The sequence below is a fragment of the Eschrichtius robustus genome, chromosome 11 (genome assembly GCF_028021215.1).
Source record: "Eschrichtius robustus isolate mEscRob2 chromosome 11, mEscRob2.pri, whole genome shotgun sequence".
Lineage (NCBI taxonomy): Eukaryota > Metazoa > Chordata > Mammalia > Artiodactyla > Eschrichtiidae > Eschrichtius > Eschrichtius robustus.
The window spans coordinates 42,678,667-42,696,787 of NC_090834.1; the positions used below are offsets into that span (position 1 = coordinate 42,678,667).

At 45.5% G+C, this 18,121-nt stretch overlaps 1 protein-coding gene across 3 annotated transcripts in view; it reads right to left on the reverse strand.

The window, feature by feature from the left end:
- Window positions 1–2,382: 2,382 nt before the first annotated feature.
- PANX1 (pannexin 1) overlaps window positions 2,383–18,121 on the reverse strand; it is a 41,131-nt gene continuing 25,392 nt past the window's right edge. For 2 of the 3 annotated variants that reach the window (XM_068555051.1, XM_068555052.1), the window contains exons 3-5: window positions 6,280–6,503; window positions 4,544–5,202; window positions 2,383–3,998 (exon numbers count right to left, since the gene is read on the reverse strand). In XM_068555051.1, the coding sequence (XP_068411152.1) occupies window positions 3,919–3,998; window positions 4,544–5,202; window positions 6,280–6,503 (963 nt within the window). In that variant the 3' untranslated portion in view covers window positions 2,383–3,918. The remainder of the gene's footprint in view (window positions 3,999–4,543; window positions 5,203–6,279; window positions 6,504–18,121) is intronic. The other variant, XM_068555050.1, reaches the window with a different exon arrangement.

The following is an 18,121-nucleotide window of genomic DNA, read 5'->3' on the forward strand; positions in this document are numbered from 1 at the left end:
AATGACTGCCCAGAAGGAGCCATTTCATCCCAGTGCCATCAGATGAAACCTCAATTACTCACAATTGCACATTTCAACATTCCTTTTCAAGAGGTTATTTTGGGAAATTACCGAGACAAGGACCTTTATAATTTCAATCGCCCTAATCATTGCGAGGCAACACTGAACTTGTATTGAACTTGGAAAGTGATCACAACTTACTCCACGATAAAAAGCTAAAAATCGTCACTACTTACATGCAGAAACCTATTCATTTGCGGAACTACTCCTCTCTCCACCAAGAGGCTAAATGAGCCTCCCCTCCCTTGCAGAGGACCATTTGCCTTTTAAAATCAAATTACTGTTGCCCACAAACTAGGATTTATTATAACGGTGTGTTGATTTATTCAAATATTTACAGAATGCCTACTACACGCCAGCCATTGTTTTTCAGGAGCTTGTGATATAACAATGGGTAAAAACTCCCACCCTCCTAGATCTTCGATTTATCCTGGAGATAAGCAAAAGAAATCAACACGGATGCATTTTAAAAGCTGTGCAACAATCCGCTTCTAAGAGCTGAACAGTTCTCACAGGGCCAATGCCCACGGTGCCCTGCCATCCCACCTTAGCTCATTTTTGGAAAGGAGAGGGTACTCAGAACAGGAAGGAAGCTTCCACACATGAAACACGAACATGCAACCAGACCCGCCGTACAATGGGACGTTTCTCGCATTCTCCCAGGACGACTACAAAGTAGGACAAAGCCTCTTACAGGTCAGGTGTATGCCCTCCCTCCCCACGTTCCAGTGAGTCTGGCTGCAGAGGGGCAATGACTTGGGTTTGGAATAAGATCACTCCTGGTGGCCAGAGAGAGAAGAGCGGTCCATGCCAGCTGCCTGATCACTCCAAGCTACTGCCCCCACCCCACCGGCTCTTTTAATTGACTTCTTCAGCCTGACTCTAGGAAATGATGTCAGTTACTCAAAGGGGATGACAGTTCATTCAAAAGTGTGCAAACGTGGTTTCACTAAGTAAGTGTACAGCTGAGACTTACTGTCGGAAGCAGAAGCTTTCCACAAGGGCCACGGGAGCCTCCCTGCCGTGCAGCTCGGTCCCCAGGCATTAGAGCTCAGCTTCTTAACCTGGGGTGCGTGGACCACGATGACCCTTGAAGGTGTATGTAGTGTTGTGTGTATATCTGAGGAGAGGGTCCATAGCTTTAAAGAATATACTTACCAAAAAAAAAAAAAAAAAAGAATATACTTACAAGGGGGGGTTTGTAACCTCCCAAGTTTAAGAGCCTCCATATTAGAGGATCTCTGCCTGTCCCTTGGTGAAATTAAAAGTGGAGCTGGAAACTGCTGTCAGAACAATCAGTCCCAGCCCCAGCTGTAACGCTGGTGTTACGAGTCTGGTTTAGAGGCCTCGTGGTGGTTTATTAGGAAGACACAAGCCAGAAACAAAGTCAGCTACTACTGGCGGTGGTCATTGAGGATCTGTTTGCCCCCTTTTGTAAAGCAATGATGACTCCTCATCCTTGGAAATCTGCCACCTCAAAAGTAGTCCTCCATCTAAGCCAGCAGTGGATGGAGTTAACTTTCCTAATAACACATTTTCTCAAGCCAAAATGTATGACCAGACATCCACATCAGACTCTTAGCGCCATGACTATTCATGGACAGTATCATGTGCCCCAAGGCATGGGTTCCCCGAACCCTGCAAGTAAGGTACAAAAGGTGATTGGAGCTCTTTCTGTTCAAAATCACTGTCTGTGTTATTGTTTTGTTTAAGCTTCAGCCTGGGGGACACGTGGCTAAAGAACCTCTGGGAAGAACTGTAATTAGACTCTCAAAACCATTCGCTACAGAAATGATGGGAAAGAGAAAAACAACATGGTGTCTCCTGAGAACACAGAGCATTTGCCGGGAGTTTTCTGGAAGGGCCTTCAGTCTGGTCACTCTTCCTCTAGATACCTGCCTCTGTCTTCACTGCCTTTTATTAGTCTCTAAACTCCTCAAAGATGAGGACCTGCCTTATTCACATCCTTGTAGCCAGTCACTAGCGTGATGTCCGGGACATCACAGATGTTATTGGAACTCAGAGAGTAGGGATGGGGGTGGTGCACAGAGGTTAAGGGCTCTAATTAAAGAATTACATGTGACAGGGCTTAGAGAGTCCCTGGTCTCCTAAAATAATGTATCTACTTTTACCACTTCAAACTATAAATTAGGGGCTGTCTATAAAGAAGTTGAGGCTTTTTGAAAAAAAAAAAAAAAAAGGATAGCACAGAAAAATATATTTCAGAAATTTTTCAAATGATAAAAAGAAACCAGTGTAGAGAACTGCGATGTAACACCTCAGATATAGTGATATAAAAATGCAGCAAAATTGATGATTTAGGTTACTGACATTTCTAAGTCACACTATTATTCCATGGTAATAAATATTATGCAGTAAGAATAATGTAAAACACTGATTGCATCCTGGTTATTTATCATTAGCTTTCCATCTCAGAAACCATCACAGAAGCACAAATAAAATCTGCTTTTGTGAATATTCTGAAAGGTGGAGAGCAGCTTATGTAATTAGATTAGGTAAACAACTGTCCCTAAGAGCCATCCATAAACTTTGAAGTTCCTGAGGATTATTCACTAGCAATGTATTAACTTTCTAAGAATAAAAACAGGGAGGTCCACAGATGTCACTTTTAAGAATTTTGTATAAAATGTAAACATAGTGTAGGATCTATTTACATGATCAGAATTGGAAAAAGGTTTTTGATATTCTGGGTCAGCCTTAAATGTTTATGAAACAATGCTTGGGTGATACACTATATACCCATTTGTAACATTTATTCTATAATTCCCCATCAATGCTAGAATGTTCTTCCCAAATGGCCTCAATTTTGACATCACACGATTCCAAATTTAAATGAATTTTTAAAAGATGTTCTTAAATATAAATAAACTGCGAAGTTGTTCTGGCTCCAAGCACACCCATGTGGCAGATGTCATTTATACGCTCTGATCGTAATAGGCAAAATGTCCCTCACTTTAAGCCTTCTGTGTTCTGTGAATTTGTTTAAGTAACATCCTGTCTCAAATGCTTTTGACAACAGAGGACTTCCCTGCAGACAACCTCTTCCAAAGTGATTGGATTAACTTCTTCTGTATGTTCAGCTTTCCCCACTGGGCTCTTTCAGAAGCATTCTTTCCTGTATGGAAGTCACAATATCCTTTCGATGCTATCTTATTAACGAAGTTCTCAGTCAGAGCAGCACTTGGGTCCACTGCACTTTGCAGCAGAGGGCATCACATAGTGGTTAGAGGATCTCGGTTGGTCAAGGTTGACAGGTAGCAGGGTCCAGAGCCTGGTGTACGAGAGTCGAGGCTCCAGCAATTCTTCCAATGTAGGATACTGCCAGGAGCAGATCCACCTATGGGTCCACAGTCAGCCAGTGAACATTTTTCTCAACCAACAGTCACTAGGGCACAGACAAGATTCATATTAAATTATACCCTGACATGTTTATTATTATTTCATAAAACAAAACAAAAAAAACTCCCAAAGTCCTTGCTTTCCAGTAGCTCTGAGGCTCGTTGCACCATCTGTACATAAAGGTGTTTTTCTCTGAGGCACTAAAAGGTCTGTTACTCTTACTAGGATTAGTCTTTCCACCTTCCGTCTGATGATGACGTACACATCTACATTTGCTGTGGCTTACTTGTCGCCACGTTGTCTCGTAGGAAGTTCATGAACCATCCTCCACAACGTTCTGTTGACCATCGTTTTCACCAGGGACTCAGTAAGACATACTCAGTATCTCTGCTGAGAACCATCTACTTCGAACCAGCTGGGTACCTGCCAGAGGTGTTTCAGCCAAAATGAATCCCATGTTGCCCAGGTCACTGATCTGAAGTTCACGGGAAAAAATCATCAGCAAGAAGTATCCAGAAGTCTCTGTCGAGCATTCTGCTCTCCATTATTTATTTTCGTTCTATTGTGTACATTCAAATCTGTCAAAATGGAAAACAAGTATTTATGACAGAAGTCCCTCGGCAGGACCCATCGGCACTAATTAACTTCTGCTATAAATCTACCTCCTGGTCTTTGCCTTACCCAGTTAATCTTAGCCTCATTGCAGAGCAGCTGAAGTTGGGTCAGGGCGACAATTAAATCAATAAACTCTCAGTCTCTTTTGTAAGCAATGGAGAATAAAAGACAAGATGATCAGCAGTATAGGGAGAAAAGCCAGTAAAACAAGAAAAAATTAGCAAGAATGACATCAGAGAAGAATGCTTGAGCAAGGGGTGGAGTATGAGAAAGACAGAGAATGAGGAGAAGGAAGAGAGCACAGCCTAGATGCTTTCCTTTGGAAATTTGGGGCAGCACCAATGCTTTCGCCTCTCTCTCCCAGCACTGAGGGGTTTCACCTAAAACCACACCAGGAAAATGGTTTAACAACGGTGGGCAGGGGGAAAGACCGTCAGTCATTCATAAAAGGCGGCTGCAGAGGTGCTCTGTGGGCTTCCCCAGCTTCCACCCTGAGAGCTAAGCCTACCTTTGAGATCTGCCGTCTGGTCCCCCTGGTCCTCTGCCATCATCTCCACGGGCTCAGGATTTTTGCCATCAACCACGTCCATCTTGATCGTGCCGAGGTTTGTCAGAAGAAGCATGGGGTCAATGCCCTGACAGCTGCTTTTAATATTCTCCAGAACCTTAAGACACTTGTACGACTTGAGTTCACTAATATTCTCCTCCAAGAAAAGAAAGTAGAGGCTCAAGTCGTTGTACCCTTCCGACTTGAAATGCAGAACGTCAAAAGTGGGCAGGATTTCATACACTTTGAGAACATCCGTCTTCTGTCGGAATGGAACAAACAGCGTGTAGACCACCAGGGGAGCCAGCACGACATACACCACGAGGTTGATGAAACTGAGCAACTGGAAGATGCCGACGGCAATGAGTTTGCACTGGAACCGATCGGGGACAGTGCTGTCATTTTTCAGGATGCCGGACTTGATGTTGCAGATGAACTCATCCGAGAGGGAGGAGAGGCTAAAGTAATAGCCCAGGTAGACGCCTGCTAACAGTATAATGCTGAGTGACAGCACCCGACAGCTGATGTACGTGACAATTAAATTTTTGGAGTTTTTCTTTGTCTTTAAGTACTGCTCCACAATTGGGTACTTGAAGTGGCTTTCTGATATCTCCCACAAACTGAAAAGAAACAAATAAAAATAATTTAAACCCTTAACCAAGATTGTCAAATAGAAACATATTCAACAGTATCACACCGAAAATCTCCAGTGCCTTCCCTCCCATACTTCTCTACCTGTAACTTCACTAGAGTACCAGGGAATAAAATCAGGTTTTTTTTTTTTTTAAAAAAAAAGAAGGAAAAGCAATAATAAAACACTTTCCCCCCTTAATATTTTAAGGAAGGTCTAGTTCATTAAATGTTCTACTTGCAAATTCTTAGAACAACTCCGGGCACCTAGTGAATGTTAAATGTTTGTTAAATAAATTTGCTAGTTCTTATTCTGCTGCTGTGTTTTTAACCTATATTTACCATTCAAGTGTGTAGAATAAGGTAAAGAAAATTCTTCTAGCCTAACCAGAACACATATGCCTCCTATAGGCGAGCAGCAGAAGGCCAACAGGTGGGTGGGTGTGGGTTTAGCCTGCAGGCCCACAGACCGGGTCCAGGTCCCAGGTCTCCCACCTAAAGCTATAAGACAGTGTTTTTACCTAGAAAAAAAAAAGGGGGGGGGATAAATAAATGCCATTATCTGTAATGATGTTTTGAGGATGAGATAACGTAATTTCGAAAACTCAAGTGTCTGAGCTATATTAAGTATTTTTAAAAATGAGAGCTATTAATAATATTGCTATTGTCAATAACAAAAACCGGAGCAAGAACGTGAAAAAAGCAAGGCGCTGTCTACTTGTTCCCCATTTCCCTCCCATCTGCTCTCTGTGCTCAGGGGTCTCTTCACCCTCTGTGCTTCTCCATGAAGGGGTAGGTCAAAGCAACCAGCGCTGCATTTGAGAACATGAGACAGCGATGCTTCACTCCACAAGGGAAGGACTCTTGATGTGACGACAGGTGCTGCGGCAGACAGGTGGGGGTGAGATTTGGGGCAGTGGGCCTTCCTGGCTCCCAGGGGGGGTCACCAGGTGGATGACAGTTCCCCATGTACCGGTAGTGAGAAGCCTAAGCCCGGATGGGCAGGAGAAGGGCTGCTAATTCATACTCCCAAATCCTGATGGGCTGGCTGCTGGGGGCTAAGTTACCTTTGCCCCAGGTTCTCGTTAACTTCTCGAACTGGGCAGGCACCGTCTCTCAAGTCCAGGTCATGCACACTCTTCGCAGCTCTAATTGCGCGGTTGTAAACTTTGTCAAGTTCTTCCATGATAAATTTCAAATCTGAGCAAAGATGAGGAACAGCTGCGAAACGCCAGAACAGGGAGGGAAGGTACAGCAGGATGGCCACCAGTAACAGGATGTAGGGGAAAAACTGAAAAAGAGGAGTGCGAATCACGGGGTCAACAGACCACCCCCTGAAGTAACCGTGCTAAGCGCTGCTAGCGGTTTTCTCATTTTGACACAAAAGTGCACGCCCACATCGCTTGTGAAAGTCAGGCTCCTTACCCAATAACTACTTCTTATGGCTAAATTCACCTGTCCAGGTAATACGTGACGCTGGTAACTACCTTTCCCCCCTCCACTTCGATAGACTTTAATTTGAAATCGTTGGCAACTACATGGTGACATATGGTGTCTCCTCCCTAATTACAGAAGGAAACAAAAAATTAAATTGTTCCCCCTGTCCTTTAGAATAATCCCTTGACAAAATCGCAATTAAGGAACATGTAAATGTCACAGTGGCCTCTGGGTTCTTCTTCTTTTCTTTTTTTTAATTGCTATGGTTTTAGGAGGTCACTAAGGCTTTTAGAACTCTGTTTTTTTTTCCTCTCTGGAATTTGGGAGAATGACAGAAATGCATAACGTTGCTCAAAACAAATTAGAAAAATGTTGGCTTCAGTGATCCTGTAATCACCCCGTGAAACAGCTGAAATAAGCAGGTAAAATTCACAAAATGCAGAACGGACTTCCATAGTGGACAGACCGTGAGGGCCACCCAACATCCTCATTTTACAGCCAGATAATCTCAAGCCCGGAGAAGCCAACCACAATGGGTGACAGTCATGAGGGGAGCAACCCGATCTGGATGTATATTCAAAACAAATGAGAGGGGATTCAGAAGTCAGAGAGAGCGAAAAGCATCCAGTAACCAGGTCCGCAGGGCAGTATGCAAAGGCTTAGCCTCAGAGAAGACACAGGAAGCTGCAGCCAGAACAGATCTGAAGTTAAACTCAGCTTAGTGGCCTTCGCAGCGAGGTTGCTGAGCCTCTGACCTCAGTTTCCCTATCTATCAAATGGTCACGTAATACAGGTGTTAAAAAGATTAAATTAGATAATTTATGAAAAATGCTTTGCATGGTGCCTGGCATGTCGTAGGCACTAAAACACAGCAGCTAAAACCAACGGAAAGGTTACTGAGTGGGCACGTTATCTTCAATCCTCACAATGACCCTGGCAAAGCCGTTGCCGATGGCCTCACTTTGCAAAGAGGACGCCCAGAGCAGTTTCTGGCCACAGAGCACAAAGCTGGTGATAGAGACGGAATATGAAGCTTGACCTTTCTGATCCCAGAACCATGCCTCTTTCACCATAATACACTGCAAATTATTTTACTTCTCTGGAAAATTCCTCCCTGCCTTTGGATTGGTCTCTCTCCACAGTTCCTCAGAGTTGTAACAGGAAGAGGCTACGATGGCCTTGAGTTGACACAAAACTCCCACCCCGACCTCTCTGGGAGCCAGCAGCAGACCAAGTAAGAGTGTGACTCTCACTATAGATCAGATGTACAGAAAAGTTGCAAAGATGGTCCAGCACGTTCTCGAATAACCCTCATCCAGTTTTCCCCTCTGTTGACATCGGACATCTCCATGGCACACTTGTCAAGACGAAGGAACCATCGTTGGCACATTACCATTAGCTACATTCCAGGCTTTTATTTGGATTTCTCCAGTGTTCCCATTATTGTCTTCTTTCTGTTTCAAGATCCCATCCAGGGTATCCATTGAGTTTTATTGTCACGTCTCCCTAGACACCTTGGTTCTGTGACAGCTCCTCAGTCTTTCCTTGTTTTTTTTATGAAGAATAACGTTTTTAAATGCATAAAATAACACATAAATTCGCAAAGGAAATGGATGATGTTGATATACAGCTGTCACAACATTAAAAGACAAATGTGTATGTGCGTCTTTGTCAACACATTTAATGGGATCTAACAGATGGCCCAACAACACAGTAACTCTGAAGTGATGACGAGTAAAAAATACTCCAAGATAGCTGTGATTTCTGTGGGTGACAGTCACACATGGCACTAATACCACTATAGATTCTTGCCTACTTACATACATATTTTTTAATGTTAAGTTTTAGCTTGAAGTACATAAAAAATAAAGCTGCCCTGTGTTTTCTTATCCTAGTTCGTGGACTTCCTGATGCTATCATGGAGCCCGCTTTAGGAATCCCTGCCCCAAGGGCAAGAGAAATAGCACAAATGGCTCGGAAACTCCGCAAAGCCCTCACCAACGCAGCTGCTTCCCTTTGGGGTTCTGGCATGGGATGGGGTCCTCAAAACTACTAATCCAATTTGCAAAGAGCTGCTACACAATGACACACACAACAGGCTGTGATTAGCTGCATTTTGGCTACATAATTCATAGCTGGCTACACTGAAACGCAGTGTTCCTTCAATGCTAGTCACTCTGAAGGGTGCCCATTCGTATAAAAATTTAACTGCGTGACGTTGAGTTTGTGCTGCTTCCATAACCGAAAGAAACAGACATTTCCTTTGGGAACCACAGAGGGAACACTACTTCTAACTTGGGGCTGTGGAATATGTGTATAAGTCACTTTTGGTTCAAACCTACTTGAATAATAGCATTTTATCTCAAACTGTTCTTTTGAATTAGGAAGTGACTGTTTACAGTCTGTAGCATTCTTTCTAACATGCCAACACGGTGCAATAATTAGCACCAATGAATAGTTCAACACAGCTCACTGCAATTTGAAAAATGAATGTTTAAAGGTATTACGTGAATGTTTAAAGGTGTTTGCTTTCTTTTAAAATATCCTTGTACCTTGATCACCTCTAGGGGAATGTAGTTGAATGCCCCGTTTCTTAGTTTTTCTCCATAGTTAAACCTCTTGTTTCTTTTTCATCAAACATAAAAAGGTGATTTGCAGTGAATCTGCAGCAAGATGGCTTTAAAATGAATTCAAATGAAATCAGAATCCAAAAAAAGCATTAAATTATAGTCTTTAAAATCCTTTTGCCCAAATAAGGAACATGGAAAAACTACCGAGCTTTATGAGTACATCTGCTGGATGGGAACGGCTTTGTTTCTAAGCTCTGTCTACTCCCAGTTAGTTCTGAGATGCTTGTCATCTTTCAAAGCTATGATTGCATGATTCTGTACAATGCCCATGTTAGTTAGTGCTGAGCTATTCCAAAGTTGGTGAAGCTTCTCACAGCAAGGTGAAACCAAGAACTCGGTACACTTTTCAGTCTATCTGCCTTAAAATTTTGTTTTGTTTCTGGAAAGGGTTGTAGTTAGAACAACAGACCCTCTAGATGGCAGGGACCTTGGAGGGGATCCGCCCCAGCCTCCCTCCATGTTCAAATCTCCTCTAGCTCATCTAAGGCAAAGGAACATCCAATTAGGACTGAACGACTCCTCCCGTGAAATGGATGTGATCACGTCTTATGGGATTAAATGCAGATGGCTAAATTCATTCAAAAACATCTCCTGGGCACCTGCCAGGTATCAGGCAGTGGGCTGGGAGCATGGCCCCAAAGAGGAAGTGCACAGTTTGCCCCAGGACCACACAGGTCGGGTGGGAATACCAGCTAATAATTAAATAATCAAAACGTGAAAGTGATGATCACAAAATATGTAGTACTGAGGGAATAGAGATGTCCTTGGGGAGGTGAGGGAAGGCTTTGTAAAAGAGGTAATGTCTGAGCTATGTCTTAAAGTACAGTGAGGCAAAACAACAACAACAAACAACCCATAAAGCACTATTATGGGGACTTCCCTGGTGGCGCAGTGGTTAAGAATCCGCCTGCCAATGCAGGGGACACGGGTTCGAGCCCTAGTCCGGGAAGATCCCACATGCCGCTGAGCAACTAAGCCCGTGCGCCACAACTACTGAGCCTGTGCTCCAGAGCCCATGAGACACAACTACTGAGCCCGCGGACCTAGAGCCCACGCTCCACAACTAGAGAAGCCACTGCAATGAGAAGCCCGCACACCACAACGAAGAGTAGCCCCCGCACACCACAACGAAGAGTAGCTCCCGCTCGCCGCAACTAGAGAAAGCCTGTGCACAGCAACAAAGACCCAATGCAGCCAAAAAAAAAAAAAAAAGCACTATTATGTTAAGACTCAGCTCTCTGTGGCCCTTCAGACATCCTCTTTCCTCTGTCTAGAATTCTTTCTCCTTGTCTACCTGGTGAATTCTCACCCATCCCGGGCACCAAAGTAAATGAGCAAGCCCACAGCTGAGGAAGTAGTAAGAGCTGAGGCTGGAAGGGTGTGTAGTAGGTTGAAAAACTCATGTCCACCCCGAACCTCAGAACACGACGCTGTTTGGACATAGAGTTTTTGCAGATGTAACTAGTGAAGATGATGTCATACTAACTTAAGGTGGGCCCTAATCCAGTGACTGGTATCCCTCTAAGCACACAGAGACACACAGGGGACACGCCACGTGAAGACAGATGCAGAGACTGGAGCGCTGTATCTACAAGGCAACGAACGCCAAGGATTGCCGGCCACCACCACAAACTAGCAGAGAGGCATGCAATGGACCCTCCCCTCTGAGCCCCATAGAAGGAACCGACTCTGCTGACACCCTGATTTCCAAATCTAGGAGAGAAGACATTTCTGTTCTTTCAAGCTACTTGAGTTTGTGGTCATTTGTCATGGCAGTCCTAAGAAACTCATACAAAGGGGAAGCGGGGACTGAATTATGAAGCTCCCACAGTATAGGAAGCCGCCGGTGGAGGGCATGATGGGAATTTATTTTAGAAAGATGATTACAGCCATGGAGAAAGGAAGACACTGGAGAGGAGAGATGAGGCAGGAGCTTACTGCAGCAAAGAGGGGGTAAGGGATAAGCACTAACTAAGGCAGCAGCAGTGTGGAGAGGAAGACAGACTTGAGACTACACAGAGGGGGAAACATACCTTCCAGTGCCCAGCTGGAAGTGATGGATGGAAAAGGGGAAGAACTAAGGCTAATCCTGGGTTTCTGGCTTACATGAGGGCATGGGTGGTGGTACCAGTAGTTGAAATAAAGAAACAAGGAGGAAAAGATTCACAGCAGAGGGGAGTGAGGCAGACCTGAGAAGATGAGAGTCTGAACGCGAGATATCTGTAGTTAAGGCAGGGGTGGTGGAGGTGTAGTTAAGGCACTGCCCTGGTGGAGGTGTGTCGTACATAACTAAAAAAAAGAAGACAACCTGGCCATCCTCGCAACTCTGGATTTTGTAGCTTATAGACGGTCAAAGCCAAGAACATGGCTGGGATCATCCAAGGAGAACACGGAGAAGAAGACAAGAGAACCAGGGAGGACATGAGACTCTAACATTTAAGGGTCAGTTAGCAGGAAGCAGGTAAACCAAGAACAAATGCCATAGGGGAAGCAATATATAAGGATTCGTGAAAGATGTGGGTTCCTGAATGCATGTTGTTTGGATAGTGATGCATTTAAAGATAACCTCAAATATGGGAAGTCCAATGAGTGAAGAGCTCCCCAGAATGGCTGATGCATTCCATGGGCAGTTTACAGAGGAGAGAGAATTAAGGGGGTCTGTCATTCTATTCTGCACTCAAGGGAAGACACCCAAGGCAGCAGGCTTCGTGTTGGGTGACATTCTGGGAGGGACCTAACAGGAGGAGAGACCTGTAAAAGAGAAGATGGCAAGCAGAGCATTTGTGTATGAAAGAAGAAAAGACTCCTGTCAACAGAATTAGAACCAAGTTACAAGGAAGCAAGGAAAAACCTTCCTAAAGATCTGTACGAACATGATATGGACTATCCTACGAGGCAGGGAGTTCTTTTTCACTGGATCATCTGGGAGGGCTTCAGAGCTCTAGATCAGGGATGGGCAAACCTTTTCCCGCAAAGGGCCAGATGGGAAATACCTGTGAGCCATATGGCCTCTGTCACAACTAGGCAACTCTGTCATAGTATAAAAGCGGACACAGGTAACGTGTAAATGAATGGGCATGGCTGTATTCCAACAAAACTATCTGCAGAAATGGGTGATGGGCTGGATTTGGCTGGAGCAGGTATGTCAGTTTGCCAGCCCCTGCCCTGGATCTTTGCTTTGCAAAGAGTGGTCCACAGACAAGCACCCTCAGTATCACCTGGGAGCTTGTTAGAAATGCAGAATGCAGGCCCCCATCAGACCTGCTGAATCTGAGTCTATATTTCAATAAGATCTCCAGGTGATCTGCGTGCACACAGAGTTTGGGAAACACTGGTTTAGATGAGTGGTGTCTACACTGGAACCCAAGCTGGTCCAGCAGAAGCAGACTCTCCTAAAAAGTAGATAAAAAACCACATTCCTGGCCTTAACCCCACAGGTTCCAACTTGTGTTCTGGATGGCGCCTAGGACCCTGTGTTTTCACACAGATAATGCTAAGGTTTGAAAAACTCTGGTCTGGAAGCCCCAGAGAACCCCTGTAACTAAGTTTCTGTGAATCCACTTAAAGGAAATATAGCAAGATTTGACAACTCTGTTAATTTTATTTTCTGTTGTTTTTCAGTCAAAAACTGGCTTTTCTGTTTCAGAAAGAAATCTTGCCTAACAGTGGCCTACTTTATGAACTTGAACAAAGAGACCAGAACACCAAAAAAAGGCCAGTTGTCAAACAGTCCTAGAGTGCCACCTGCTGGCCCCTTGAATGCACCCATATTTCCACCAGAGACGACTCCTCAGAGATACTAGAGGCTACTAGAAATAAAGGGAGCGGGAGAGAAAGGGAGCTGAAACAGGGCAGGAGAAATGAAAGAAGTAGGTAGGGAGGGAGGACAGCATGAATTATACCACTGCCATAAACTACACCAACACATACTTCAATATTACACTGAGTAACTTCTTTGGGGGGGAATTTGGGTCTCCTGGTTTTAACTCTGGCATCAGAAGTACGTTGAGAAGTGTTCACATAAACCCTGTGCCTCTAACCCCCTCATTGTGAGCACCAGTCAGAATGCTCCTAGAGACCTAAGTCTGGTTCTGATCAGGACCTGCAAGCCACCTCATTCCCCTCCTCCCTTCCATATGTGTGCCCTGATCACCCACTGTGGACTGTGCATTGTTCTCGGGGTACAGTGATGAACAAGACACGTCATGGTCTCCGCCTGCATGGAACTTAGAGTCTTGGAAATAAAGAATCAATTAAGGAGAATTAAGGCAAGTAATGACCATATCCCAGGGTGATTCCAGGAAAAGTACAGGCTGCTCTGGGAATACACAACCAAGCAACACAGACCAGGGTGGAGTGAAGCTGATATTCTGCTTGGCCACTGGCCCATTTCTAGGATCTGAATGCCTGAGGCAGGGCATGTAGTCTACTGTCTACACAGCAGGCCCACAGTTTTATTCCTGGAAGCTTCACATTGACCCATCTGGCCCTTGAAGCAGTCTGAACTGGCAACAACCGTCAGTCTAGAGGTTTAGAGGAAGCTTCTAGGTGGAAATGATATTTAAGCTGAGACTGGGAAAATGCATTAGGAGTTCACCGGATTTGGAAGTGAGGCTGCGGTGGTTCACAAGGGCCAGAGGGAGAGTGAACCTTGTTAGCCAAAATAGTTTTGTTTTGTTTTGTTTTTTTTAAAGAAATAAAGACATTTCATAGGGACACTGGAGAGTTTTGTTTAGGGAAATGACAGTCAGGCAAAAAAGAACACCTGTGATGATGTGGAAAGGGGTAGAAGGAGAGTAGGAATGACAGCAGCAAGATGGGCAAGAGGACGGCCGGCTGCCCTAGGGGCTGGACAGAAGGATGAAGAGTTTAAGAGCTCCTTATGAAAACAGACCTGATGGGGCTCAGTGACTGACAGGATGTGGGGATGGAGAAAGAGTCAAAATGGCCCTCAGACTTCTGGCTGATGTAACAGGATGGTTGGTGGTGTCATTAACTGAGCTAGAGGTCACAGTGGGGACAGGCAGGAAATGGAAGTTCAGCTCTGAACAAGCTGTGCCGGAGGCGCGTGCCAGACCTTCAAGTGTTCAAGTTCAGGGTTCAGCTGGGTGTGTGGATCCGGAGCTCAAGAGAGAAGGCTGGGTTGGAGACAAAGACCTGGCTGTGAACAGCCCATGGAAAGAAACTGAAACCAGGGACATGAAATGGTCCAGGGAGGGGGGTGCAGAGGAGGCGGCCTAGGACAGAACTCCAACTTCTCAGAGACGGACAAAGGGAGACTCTAACCGGAGAGTCAAGAGAGCATCTGCAGGAGGGCGTGGTCCGCCGGACTGGATGTCAGAGAGAAGCCAAGTAGCATAAGCCCCAGCGAGTGAGAATTAACTTAGCAACAGGGAGGTCGTAGGTGACCTTGGCAAGACCAGTTTGCTGGAGATGGATGTGCTAGAATGTCAGTGGGAAGAGAGCCTGCGAGAAGGGACGGGTTGAGGATGCAGAGGAGAAAGATGGGAAGGAGGTGTTCCTGCAGCCGGGGAGGGGGATCCAGAGCACAGTGGGTCACACAGGAGAGCAGCTTCGTTCGGGAGAAGGGGCCCCATCCATTCACCAAAAGGACAGGGAAGGCTGGTGCTGCATGGGGACGTCGGGGACGTGTGATGGCAGGGAGCTGAGGGTGTTCTCGTGTCCGAGCTTCTGTCTGCTCTGAAGGGGGTGGGGGAGGGCCTTGGAGGGCAGGAGGTGGCGGTACGGGGTGGGATGTCCTAACGTAGCTCCAGGTAATGAGGCACACAGAGCGAGGCGTCCACCGGAACGGTGACAAGTGGAAAGGAGGTGAAAGTCCTTGGAGACAGAGAATGGTGCATCAGATGCATCACGTGGGAGGACACAGAAGGCACCTTAGGGTAAAGAACTCTCACCAAAGTCCTGAATGAATGAGGGGGTGGGGATGATGTAGCTGGGTGTCGAGAACGAAGAACTAATCTAAGGAGGCGGGTTTTTACATGACGGAAGCACAGACAGAGTGAGGAGTACAGATATGGGAAGACGACACACATCTTCACGTCCACCCTGGATTAAGGACCTCCTGGGTCCACAGTGGGCTCCCCCACTGGACAGCTCTTCTGCTGGAAAGACCCTCTTGGTGCCGAGCTAAAGTTCACCAACTGGTAACTTTCACTAACAGGTGAGAGTCTAGACGTCTGAAGCCACACAAATCAAACCTGCACCTTTTCACATGTGAAAAACACCTGAAATCTGACAGAGGTCATGTGCTCAACCCATCTGGCCATGGGACTTTGGACAAGGCATCGCCTGCCGTCGTCCTCCGCATCCCCTCTGTGAAATGAGGAGTCTGGAGGAGATGGTCCCAGCCAGCTGAAGAGTCATGAGTCCACTGAGTGTGGAGAGGCCAAAAGAAAACCAACAGGAAAAGCTTTCTAAACTTGAAAAAAGAATCCAGCAACCCAACATTTGGGCATGTACTCAAAAGAACCAAAAGCAGGGACTCGAACAGATATCTACACACCCATGTTCACAGCAGCATTATTCACAAAAGCCAAGAGATGGAAGCAACTCAAGTATCCACTGATGGATGAATGGGTAAACAAAATGTGGCGTATACATACAATGGAATACTATTCAGCCTTTAAAAGGAAGAGGATTCCTATGCATGCTACAACATGGGTGAAACTTGAAAACATTATGCAAAGTGAAATAAGCCAGACACAAAAGAACAAATATTATTTGATTCCACTTATATGAGGTACCTAGAGTAGGCAGACTCAAAGAGACAGAGAGCAGAGTGGTGGTTGCCAGGGTTGGGGAAGGGGAGACAGGGAGTTAGTGTTTAATGAGTACAGAGTGTCAGTTTGGGAAGACGAAAAAGTTCAGATGCATGGAGATGATGGCTGCACAACAGTGTGAATATACTTAATGCCACTGAACTGCACACCTAAAAATAGCTAAAACGGTGAATCTTACGATGCGTATACTTTCTCACATACACACACCACTTGAAAAGGCATCAGTGCGAAAATAAGGCAGCTGTGATTACAGAATCTGGCCTGGCTAAGAAAGTCACACTTATCCAGGTAAGATCCTCCTATCCTATCTGGATCTCCTGTGGGTCTTTCTAGTTCTGGGTTTTCTCTCGTACTCTGGTTATTTTTGATTGAGCGCTGAACATCACATGTGAAAAAACTGGAGCAAGAATCTGAGGCTCTGGATGAAGTTTCTTCCTCCAGGGAGGACTGGCTTATTTTTGCTTCTGGCTGGCAGGTGAACTAGAGACACTGACAATCCCAAATCTTCTTCACTCAATCGATACTGAAATGCTCTGAACCAAGACTCTAGACCCTATGAGGGCTGGCTGAACTCTGGATCACCCCTCACTCCTCAGCAATGGTCTTTCAAGCCTACGGTGTTGACCAGGGTCCTTCCAACTTGGCCTATTCAATTTTTGTCTCCAGCCCTGTGAATCTGGCAAGAACTCTGCTCAGATCCTCAGCCAAACTTCCACCAAAACAAGCTAGACTACCATCACCAGAAAGAGAGCTCCTTCATCTTTCACTAACATCGAAAACTTAAGGCTTGACTACCCACGCTGCTCTACAAGACTTCCCCTCCTATCCTGCAGGCGCAGTGGGAGCCCAGAGACCTGATTCTCATCTTACAGCCAGCAACTAGTCCTGTGACTCCTGGGCGTGACCTCTCAAGGTGTCCTTATCCTCACGTGTAAAATGCATTTGGATCACAATCTTTGAATTTCTTCCTGCTCTAAAGGTTTTGCAGTCTCTAACGTCCCTGCCAACTCTTACACTGGACAATCCCAGAATATACATTCCTATTCTGTGGATCCATCAATCTCCAGCCCAGCCACTGATTACAACTTTCCATTCCCAGAAGACCATTAAAACAAACAGATTTAAACTACAACAGCATGCATTTAGATTTGCAAACAAAGATGTTCAGTTTCTAGAACTGTGCCCATTCATACGGAAGATCCTTATTACTCACTGCCCGGGCTACTACGTCATGCAAAGTTGATGAGGACCCAACTGACGCTAAGGCCGAAAGTCAAAGAGAAAAGCCCAACCCCAAAGAAGAAAGGAGTCAGTGTAGGGCATCATTGTGCCAAATGGCACGCAATACGCAAACATGAGGGAAACAAGCCTGAGTCACAGCAAAGGACTTAAACTGTTCTTTTTAAGAAAGAAGGACTGTGTGTTCAGCAACAGGTCAAGGCAGGAGAGAGTCAAACAAACGTCAGCCTTTGGCTTTTCAGAAGCTAACATACCGGGACTTCCTGGGTGGCGCAGTCGTTAAGAATCCGCCTGCCCATGCAGGGGACACGGGTTTGAGCCCTGGTCTGGGAAGATCCCACATGCCACAGAGCAACTAAGCCCACGCACCACAACTACTGAGCCCATGTGCCACATCTACTGAAGCCCACATGCCTAGAGCCCATGCTCTGCAACAAGAGAAGCCACTGCAATGAGAAGCCCGCGCGCCGCAACAAAGAGTAGCCCCCGCTCGCCGCAACTAGAGAAAGCCTGCACGCAGCAATGCAGACCCAACGCAGCCAAAAATAAAAAAAATAAAAAAAAAAAAAAGCTAACATACCATGCTTTCCTTGGTGGATGCTGAAGAATGCACAAACATTCTATTCATTTTCACGATGAACAAAAGAACCAGTGGCTGAAAGTAATGACAGGCTGAAACAAAGTCCTACTTTCACAAGTACGGAGAAGACCCAACAGAGCTGCTTCATTACGCAGAGAACGTCCTCCTGCACAAACCTGCCAACTCTGGCCCAAGTTCCACACTGCCCAGCCTTTGCGAGCTC